The 10,919-nt window shown below is 28.6% G+C and overlaps 1 protein-coding gene across 3 annotated transcripts; it reads right to left on the bottom strand.

Moving 5' to 3' along the window:
* Window positions 1–3,635: 3,635 nt before the first annotated feature.
* LOC111033982 (ubiquitin-conjugating enzyme E2 G1) lies at window positions 3,636–9,697 on the bottom strand. 3 transcript variants are annotated; one of them, XR_002604483.1, is made up of 6 exons: window positions 9,410–9,697; window positions 8,951–9,053; window positions 8,295–8,392; window positions 5,334–5,654; window positions 4,495–4,546; window positions 3,636–3,885 (listed from the first exon to the last, which is right to left on the bottom strand). XR_002604483.1 is itself a non-coding variant. In XM_022314972.1 (4 exons), the coding sequence occupies exons 1-4, from the start codon at window positions 9,453–9,455 to the stop codon at window positions 5,398–5,400; spliced, it is 504 nt and encodes a 167-aa protein (XP_022170664.1). In that variant the 5' UTR covers window positions 9,456–9,697; the 3' UTR covers window positions 4,984–5,397. The 3 variants fall into 3 exon arrangements, 1 of the variants encoding a protein (XP_022170664.1); XR_002604482.1 differs by having other exon boundaries at window positions 3,786–4,546; XM_022314972.1 differs by lacking the exons at window positions 3,636–3,885; window positions 4,495–4,546 and having other exon boundaries at window positions 4,984–5,654.
* Between the last annotated feature and the right edge of the window lie 1,222 nt (window positions 9,698–10,919).

The following is a 10,919-nucleotide window of genomic DNA, read 5'->3' as shown; positions in this document are numbered from 1 at the left end:
GGGTAAGTTACTTTTTAAAAGTAACTATGTTACGTTACAAGTTACAAAACAAAATAGGTAACTAGATTACTTGATAGTTACTCGAATACAAAAGTAATGCGTCACGTTACATTTTTTACTCAAAAGTAACTAGTTACAATGACTTTACTCTTGTGTTATTTACATTTCATAAAAAAAAGTATTTTTTAAATCAATCTTTTTTATATTTATTTTATACAAAAATGTATTTTAAAAATTTTGATCAGTTATTCTAACTCGTTTTTTTCGTACAAATATCTCCAGCTACACTAAAGGGCCTTTCAACAGAAGCTGAAGAAGAGAGTGATGTATTAAACTTTACAAACATTTGTTTCATCATAGGTTAACTATTTAAAATTTTTAAATCGCCTGTATAAACTGTATTATAATAGCGCTCCACTTCACCATTGGGTTGATCAGAAACTAGGTTAAAATCAGTTAAATTGAAAATAATATTAACACAAAATCGTATATTTATAAAATTATATTAGAATTTACTGTGAAAATTTTGTAATTACATAAATACCTACTTAAATTATTAATATAATTACATTTTCTGATGCGGATACGAGGGGAAGGACTGCCCCGTGAAATAGCACCACGATAGTATCCCCCCCCCCAAAAAAAACATTAAATTTATAATGTAACGCGTTCTTTTGCTAAGTTACTTCTAAATAATTAACGTAGTTACTCTTGCGTTACCCAAAAATAATAACGAAGTTAACGAGTAACGCACGTTACGTTACTACCCAACACTGACTATAGACATATAATAAAATATATTATATGTCTATGGTGTATACTGCCCTTCAATCACCCACAACATAGATACTGCGCACCTGCATGCCCATATTGTAATTTGGTAATTACATCAAAACTCAAGACATTCAAAATCAATTTATGTCCGCTGAATAGCTATAAGCCTGACAAAATTTTAAGCAATCCGAAAGTCCGATTTAAAAAATGTAAAGATCAAAGGCATCGTTTTTTTTTTGGGAGGGGGGGAATGCTCTATCTGGTTGTAAAATCAAGCAGCAGCAGCTTGACGGGCCTGTTGTCGTTTAATTATTATTATGTTTTATTAGCGCAAAAACAAGGCTATTTTGTAAGTTACTCATTTGAGCTGGTCAAAACTTTTGCCCCTCTCTGTTGAAAACTGAAATGACGACCCTGTGTATGTTGAGACAGAGAATGCACTGCACCTATATATTATGATTTATTACTTAGTATCACGATTTAAGTTGTACAAGTTACTCAGCGCCGTATAGAAATTGGTCTCCAGAATTATGAGCACAGTTTATCGTCAAAAATCAGATGTTCAGCATAGGAACTAGGAAGAATGACAAATATAGTGCTTCTGTTTAAGCCTCACCTTAATTGATAGCACCTAGTGAACAGTTAATTTTTTGATATGTAAACTTACTCAAAAGTTTTATACTTATGGAACCAATGAACCCCTAAGGCTCCCCCTATTAACGCTTATTGCTTATAAGGTAAGTAATTTTAACAAAAACTTATAAGTTATAAGTATATGACAATAGCAAAATTTGAAAATAATGTTGATAAGAAGCTAAAAAATTCTCCCGTTTAAATAAACCTAAGATCAAGTAAACTACATTTGGGCATTGGTACTTGGCTAAATTAGGTTAACTTATCCGTGGGCCGTATCTCTTCATATTACAATTTTCATTTTCATTCGTATAACTACGAATAGATATACGGCGTTCTAGATAGGTTACTAGTATACCGTAAACTGTAAACGTCAGTTATTAAAATGGATATTTTATTCCATTCAACCGTGTTAAGTACGTGAATAATTATCCTTAGTTGCTATTAAACCAATGGTATTAAAAAATAAAATATTCAAGATTCAACTCTACAAGACATAGTATTACTGTGAGCCCTGCTTAAAACTTAAAAGAATAGGTAGATACTAGATACCACTTCCGATTGGCGATTGTTAAAGGGATTTGATATAGGCAATTTGTATTCAACTTTAAAATGTATCTCAAATTAATTCTCAACTCAATGGGGAATACAAATTAAGTTAACCGACAAGTACAACTGCAGTTGAGGCGTATATGCGAAATACTTGCTTTGTTACCATTAAATAACACTTTTTTGGTCTGTTTTAAAAAAAAAGTAACTACAGGAAAAATAAATGTGATTATTTTGTGGAACAAATAATTCTACCAAATGCCACATCTAGTCCAGAGATACTCATATGTACCCACGCAGGACGTTGCAGTGAAAGTTCTTCTTAGTCCATATTGTTACCTACTAAAAAATAAATCTTCTTTCAATCTAAGTAGTAAAGTCTAATAAGAGTGTCGGGTAATATTGGATGACTGAGCCCACCATTGAAAAACTACTTTAAGAGTAATAATCAATATATCATTGATATTTATAATCAATGGTAATATTCAATAAACGTATTTTTTTATGTAAAACTGGGTCATACCCAAATGGATAAAATAATGAGTGAAAATTTAGTTTTACTTTATTCTCCTGAAAAAAGTTGAACAAAATAAGTTTACACTAGTAATTTATAAGTATCAGATGAAAATAATCTGTGATAGTGAGATGTAATACCTACTCAAAAGTTACTTGGCGAATTATTCAAATTTCATTTTTTGGTAAGTTGATCATTTCCAGAGTTTGGGACTTGGCGTTTGCACATCCATCATAGATGTATTAAGACATAGCAGAGTACTTTACAATTATTTTTCGAAGTACAGACAATTTAAATACAGCTATATTTTGCTTTATTGATTTTTTAACACTACAATCATTATTCATGATCATGGATAAAAATTGATTTTATTGTGCAGGTCAGAAATATATTACACATGACCAGTGATCAAAAACATGTAAGTAGTTCTTTGCGTCTAATAGGTATATTCTTTTTTTATGTTCATGGGCATAAATTATTGTTAGATATTAAATGTCAAACAAATTAAACTTATTTAATTTTTTAAGTGCTTTTTTTTTAGCTTTTGTGGGGCTTATATTAATGTATATTTCAATGTTTTTTAGGATTAAAAGTTCAGAACCCTTAAGTTTAAGAAGATATAAGTACTTAACTGGTTTTAAACCATGCACATCATTGGACTAAACTAAATAAGTCAATTGAATTGGACATAACTAAAGTCACATCTTAGATGTTATCATCCAATATTCATTAGACTTTGGCATTATAAATTATGAAAAATAAAAAAAATACAATAATGAGTAACTAATATCATTCAGACTAGATAGTTGTTACTATTTCTAAAGGAACAATAATAATGATAGGATGACAAAATTATATAGAATTAGTTAAAATAATTGATCTATAATATCCTAAAATTTAGTTATTAGTTATTACAAATAATAATATTAATAAAAATAAAAGTTTGTATAAAAGTTGTCCAAGAGGACCCTACATCTAAAAAAAAAACATGAAATTCGTATGCATAAATTCTTATAATAGATGAACATTGGAACATAAGTTAGTACTATATACATTATCAGTAGCAGCTTGTGAGTAAATATTTTGGGGAGACTTTAATTAGCTTTAATAATAAATTATAAAATGTAATAAATTATGAGGGTCGTACAATGACTATTGATAGCACGGCGTATTATATTGTAGGGAACCGTTTCAATAGTGATTATAATACGCAACTTATTTTCCACGGCTATGACATTAAATATTACAATTAAAACTTTCGGGCGGCAGTTTCACTGAATTGATGACCGTTGTCCAAATTATTAATCAATCCAGATAAAATACTTCTATACATCTTTATTTTGAAATATTTATTATTTACAAGTGGTTTCTTATTAAGGGGAGACCCAGTCTCAGTCTCTCCTGACGAGCTGCCCCTGTACATAATAAAAATTTATAAAATGGCGATGTAACTTTGGATAATAGTATAATAAGTGTTATAATAAGACATGATCATTATGTTAATAAATTTCAGTAGGTATGTGACTGTACATTTAGGTATTTCTTGTTTTTAAAAAATATAACTAGACATATGTATACTTTTTGTTTCATATAAAATAACATTATAATTAAATTTTTATTTACACTAGTCAAGTATGACCCTAAATTGTATTTGAATACAAACATTTAATTAGGTTCATTAATGCTTAAACCATTGGTAAATGCGACTACATTAAATTGTACTTAAACTGAATTTCAAGCTAAAATTGTTTGAAGATTACACCTTAAGAATAAAAAGTAAACACAAATTTATAAAAGACCAAAGCACACTTTTATAAACAAAGTACACTATTTCTTTTTTATTATTACATTTTTAAACACATGATAAAATTTAAAAATTCCTGTAAAGTATTATCTATTTGTTCAAGATAATAACCTAACATAATATTTTATTGTACTAAGTACGGTTTTTAGGATATTTTTAAGATACAAATATTTAAAAGATAGAATATCTTATTTAATTAGATGTTTAAAAAAAAACTTACATTTATAAATCACATTATATTAAATGTTGTTGGTCGATCTACATTTTGCTACCTGAAACATAGATTAATTATTGTTAAACTTACAATTATCCATGATTTGTAATACAAACAGGATTAAAATTTTTAGACCCTGTAGCCACAAAATTGTATTTTTTATTTTAAATAACAGTACTTACTCAATATGTTTAATTTTAGTAACAATTATAATCTTATTGCATACAAATTGTCAAACTAATTTTTATGTTTAGTTCTCGGAGGTCATATAATTAGTATAAGTAAATAATAATTACCAAATAATTAAAGCAATTAGGTAAATTTGTTGAATTTGATTTTTCAACTAATTCTGCAATAGTTAAAAGTAGTGCATAATTTAATGCTTACAAATTAAATATTTATAGGTATATTAAATTAATTATAGCCATAATTACCTATACAATGAACTTAAATTATTGTCTATTCATTAAGATTCATAAAATAACAGCAATAAGCTAACTTCAAATTTACTTTTATTAGAAAAATAATGTATAAATGTGTGTGTATTAAAAAACAATTTATTACTACACATCGTTTAGTATTAAATACAGAAAATGCAAGTCGGGGATTTAAATACATAGTAATAAGAAAATTGTAAATTTGTACGAATAATTTGATGTTTGATTTAACTTTATCCATGAATACATATAATGCAGTTGTACTATTGTCTAATAACATAATAGCTAATAAGTAATCTTTAAAAATTTTTTAAGTTCAAATGATTTTAATATATTGATGACAAACACAATGTAGATAAATATAAATAAATATACACATTATAAGGTAAAATGAACTATATTGTTTACCCTGGCATCAATAATTGATTTATACGTTGGTAACATGTGTGTAGAGCAACTGGCAAATTTGTAATTAGATATCCTCTTGACTCTTACGCACACAACGTGCAACCTTGCGTTTGAATTCTGGATAGTTGTCACGCCAATCTTTAGCTGCATCTACATTAGCTGGACTTTCATCATTTGGATCAGCCAACATTGAAATAACTGATATCAATATAGTCTCAACAGTATGCACTGGTAACCAACGTTCGCTTGCTTTTTCATAACCCCACTTATCATCACCAGGTTCATGAAGTATTGATATACAAACATCACCACCTTTATCAACTAAAAATGAAAAAATATGATTAATTATATAAATTAAAATATATTAATATAAAAATAATCATTTTTTGAATTAGGTCAGAAAACAAATATTTATAAAAGTAATAATTTAAAGTGACAAAATTAATAAAATAATATAAACATAAGAAAAGAGAGACCAACACAAATCGTTCCAAGAACTTTATTCATTTAAATATTTTGTAGGGATGCAATCTTGACAAACAAAGAACATGGAAAAATCATATACGAACCAAAAGACTGACTCTCAACGTCGTATGCACATCCTTAGTCCTCTGATATCGAGAAATTATAATACTAATCTAAAAGTAAAACTTCTAATTTACAAAACCCTTCTGAAACCTATTTGGACTTATGGCATACAGCTCTGAAGGACAGCAAAAAAATCCAAGTATTCCAAAAGCTAGTTCTTCGTTGACTCTCCAATGCACCACTGTACGTTTCAAACTAACATTACATAATGATTTTCACATAAAATCATCAACGAAGAAGCTCAATCTTTTTACATGCGCTTCCACATTGGACTCCTGTCTGACCAGAATCCTCTTATTAAAAACCTCTCCTCTCTAACTCTGCCAGGAAATGCAAGGCGCAAGTTTAACTAATTTAATATATATATATACAATTTCAACTATCAACAATTAAAATATATAGTCAAAACTCTTTATAACGAAACTCTTTACAACGAAAAACTCTATATAACGTAAATATTACATAATAATGGTTGGTTTGCTATATAACCCATTAGACAATTCATTCTCTATAACGTATTAGTCACTCTCAATAACGAAACAATATTTTATGTTTCATAATACAATATACGTGTTATCGTATCTATTACATATATAAACTATAAAAATAATCGGCAATAATGCTGAATAAAAAAGTCCAAACTAAGATGACAGACTATTTTAAATAAGGTATAAATATGTATAGTATAAAAATTAAATTATATTTAATAAGTATGTATAATAATAATAATAATTCAATATAATACGTAAATATATATAAAATAATGTAAAAATAATGATGTGTTTGATATATAATATTACATTGGTACATACCTTTATACATAAATAATTAAAATTTTGTTTTTTTTTAAACCCTTTCTATTACGAAAACTCTCTATAACGAAAGAAATCTCTTGGTCCCTTCAGATTCGTTATAAAGAGTTTTGACTGTATATATATACTATAAATCCTTAAAAGAATCGAGGAACTAAATCATCTAGCCATGTACTATAAAACTAATGTTACTTGAATAGTTGTATCCTTTGATCAAATTATTAACTACACATTTTTTAAAGTTATTAATTTGATCAAAGGATACAACTATTAACATAATATTGATTTTATAGTACATGGCTAGATGATTTAGTTCTTGAATTTAGCATTCAACTCTTAAATGCTTCAAAATCCAGCTATTAATTCTAAACTATTATTTATGAAATTATAATATTTGTAAATTCTGAGTAAGGCTAGAAGGAATTTAATGGTGTAATTATTTTTTCTGTTTGTTAATGTAGAAATGCTTCAGTTTTCAAGTATATACGATTTATTTAACTATCAATGTGGATATCTAATCAAGTACTTATTAAGTATCACCCTACAACCAGGTGACCTTACATCATTAGTTTTGAATCTAAATGTTCATATTTCTCTGTATCTCTAGTATATCAGAAAATCCAGGTTAGTCTAGTATGAAATGTATTTATGAATAAAGTGTAAATACTTCACGGAATATTATAAATTTTACTTCATTATATTTAAAATATCTATCACATTAGAATATTATCTGCTTGTATTGTACATCTAATTTTAAGTGCATATCTATATCTTACAAACATTATTAAGCTATACTTTGTTTTAAAATTTTAAATTTTGTAATTTAAAATTTGAATGAGTTATTTCCCCTAATATTTAATACTTGCATTCAATTCTTACAAAACAAATATATTTTTAAATCAATAAAATGTGCGACATTTATGGATCATTAGAAAATTATCCTATTTTTATTTGATGTGTAGTTATGAAATAATAATTATTAACTTTGTTACTATTAATGTAAATATTTTATTATTATTTGTTTTATAAAAGATCACCATTGATAAAAAATTAAGTGGCACAACGGACAGTCAACCAGTGGCAAGGTGATGCATTTTATACAGCATGGTTATAATAAACCAATAATTTATTATTGATACTAACAAAAGGTCACTTTAAAAGTTTCTCAATAATTAGAATTTTTTGATATTTCCTTTGTAAATCTTAAAATCCTTGTTTGAGCAACTCCCCGGGTCGGATCTAACAGGTCCACCAATTGTGAATCTAAACCATCCAGGGCGTCAGCCAAATGCATACAAAAAATCCATTCAAATCGGTCCAGCCGTTTAGGAGGAGTTAAGTGACATACACATGTACAGTAGAATTATAAGTATAAAGATACATTATATATATAAAGATAAATTATATATATATATATATAAATATATTTTATAACTAAGAAAATAACTTTATTAGGTAGTTTTAGTTTAAATATGTAGATTTGTGCAAATATAATTGCTTCTTTTCAAAAGAGGTAGATACACAACTAAGTTCTCTCTTCTTAATGATTAAAAATACTTACTATTAGGGTGCCAAATTTCAGTAACAAACTTCATTTTTGGTGGCCTTAATGGATACTCTTTTGGAAAATTAACATGAGCCTTGAAAAATCCTCCTTCACTGTAAAAAAAATGGTTATTATAAATATTATAACATATTATTTTTACCTGAATTATTCTATAGTATGTATAATTGATAAGGCCCTTACCAAGGTCAAGATTAAATGGTCTAAAAATCCATTAACTTAAATCTCACGAAAAGACCAAATTATCACATTGAAAAAAATGTTATACTCATAAAGAAAGGGACATGTCCTGAATAATGCTTATAAAAGAGTATAATCTTGTGATTTCCCACAATTGGTCAGAGTAAAAAACATAGTTATAAAATTACATATTTTTGATACAGTATTCTAAATTTAGGTAAAGATTAGACAATATATCTTATCTAAGAAAATGCAATTATTTTAGTCAATTTACCTAGATATCAAAAAACAAATCCTAGACATTAGGTATAAAAAATACTTGGGAATTAGCTAAGTGTACTAACTAGGCCGTATAAAAATGATTGTTCAATAACAACAAATTCAGATTATGAACAAAATAATTTATTTCCAAATAGAGTCCCAAGTAAATTACATAATAATAAGGTAGATGGCTACATTCAATAAGTACTTACTACAAGGTGTCTGGAGGTCCAATAATGAGCACTTCCCATTTGTAAATATCATTATCGTCTATGAGACCAGCAGAGAACCCTTCTACTGGGTTCTTGTGCAATTCTAAAAAAAAAAATAAAATATGATTAATGTACAGTCAACTGACTAATACAACTCCAAAACCCCGGTTGATTCGCCTGTGCCCAGTCATACGTTTAGGCCCGTTTATTTCCTCACCCAGCAGGAAATGAACATCGAGCGGGGTAAGTTTGAAAACGATTAACGGGGAAAAACCGAGACAAAGTAATAATTAGGACACATGGTGGGCCAGACGGAATCACGAAGACACGTGAAAGTATTTTCGGGTGTCCGTCGGAATAAGATGCCTAACACGACGACCGGCCATGGACATCAAAACACCACAAAGTTTCGATGGCGACACCGGAGAACAAAAACGGACGGACCGCTGTGATACTTACCAGTCAGTTGTTTCTTTAATAATAGCGCCGACTGTAGTTCTGACATTAAAATTGATTTCGTCACCCAAAGTGATATAGATTAAAAAAATGTTACACTTTTGCGGGGACGGACGCTGAGTGCTAAGCGTTCAGTAATTGTGATGGATACCCGTTTATCCAGCGAATGGAAAATAAAGGAACACTGAAGAAAGAATAATAATAATAATAATAGAAACTGTATTATGTTATATGTATCAAGCAGCAGCTCGGGCGCACGGCAGTGCGGCTTATTGGAAATAAATTATCGGAACGAGTCGACGGTCGTTGTGCGTCTGCGCCACTGTCGGCGAGACAGTGTGACCACGGGCTACGGAACTAGAGGGATGCGTTTTCTCGACCACCACGCCGTAGCCACGGCCGGTTTGCCCGTCGAAGAAGCCGGGAATCAGCAGTTGCCGCTCGCCGGCCGGCAGGCAAACGAGTACGATTTTGCTATGAGTTAATAATGTTATTATTTATGCTGAGCTCTATTTTAATGTTTATGACCACTTTCACAAAGATCCGTTAGCCGTGATTTCAGAGTTTCGACCACTATTAATCAGAACCAATCATTAAGTCATTGTGTAGTGGGGCCGGTGGCGATATTATATGAATTATCAATCCGCGACTTTATACAACTATAACTTTAAAGCGGAAGACTATCATATATTCATATTATTCATTGTACAAATTATCGGAATCTAGGTAAAGACTAAAAATGTCTAAAATAAAATAAGCAAACAAATATGCAGATTAAATAGATTATTATACACAGTATATCTACATAATATAACTAAAAGTGTATTTACAACATTCATTATGAATTATAATACCTACCTATTTAAAAAAATAAACAATTCTTTCGTTATAGCTCAGATACATGAAAAGTGCAACATTGATTATAATATTTAAAAATAATAAACAATTCTTTACAGTTGAATCATAGTAGAAAATATATCTACAGGATGTATTTTTGACATGGATAACTAATGTGTTATAGGGTGTTCCCATTTTGTCATACCTATTTCGATTTTTTTTTGATTTTGCAAAATTATAGTATGGGCATTCTTGGTTTCGGATATTTTCACCTCTGAAATTTTTGGCTTCGAACGTTTTTGTAGAATACCAATTATTGTCCATCACCATTTGGATACATTACTAAGTATATTTTATGATATATTTATATTGCTATTCATGTATTTAATTTTAAAGCCTTAAAAGTTAAAAGTTTCAAATCGGTACTTAAATTAAAAATATTTTAAAATTACAACAAAATACATTTTTTATTTATTTTTATTTTTATAAGGTATTTACAATCTATTTTTATAGTTAGAAAAATACTCAAATGCGAGGGATAGGATTTAGTACTTACGCAGTTATACGTGTGGATATGTCATATGTGAAGCTTATAGTGTTATAATGTATTTATTTTGAAAACTCTGATAATCATTTAGAAGATCACGACATTCGTTATCGTTATTCTTCGTTTCAA

This window comes from Myzus persicae, unplaced genomic scaffold, assembly GCF_001856785.1.
Source record: "Myzus persicae strain clone G006 unplaced genomic scaffold, MPER_G0061.0, whole genome shotgun sequence".
In the NCBI taxonomy this organism is placed as follows: domain Eukaryota; kingdom Metazoa; phylum Arthropoda; class Insecta; order Hemiptera; family Aphididae; genus Myzus; species Myzus persicae.
Note: the sequence above shows the minus strand (reverse complement) of the source record. Positions and strands in the feature narration are given on the sequence as shown.

What these genes read in the sequence shown, in the direction of transcription:
- LOC111033982 (XM_022314972.1), bottom strand. Translation starts at nt 9,455, where the DNA reads ATGTCAGAACTACAGTCGGCGCTATTATTAAAGAAACAACTGACTG. An exon ending in ATTAAAGAAACAACTGACTG is followed by an intron (nt 9,054 to 9,409) that starts GTAAGTATCACA and finishes TTTTTTTTTTAG; the next exon opens with AATTGCACAAGAACCCAGTA. An exon ending in GGACCTCCAGACACCTTGTA is followed by an intron (nt 8,393 to 8,950) that starts GTAAGTACTTAT and finishes TTTTTTTTACAG; the next exon opens with TGAAGGAGGATTTTTCAAGG.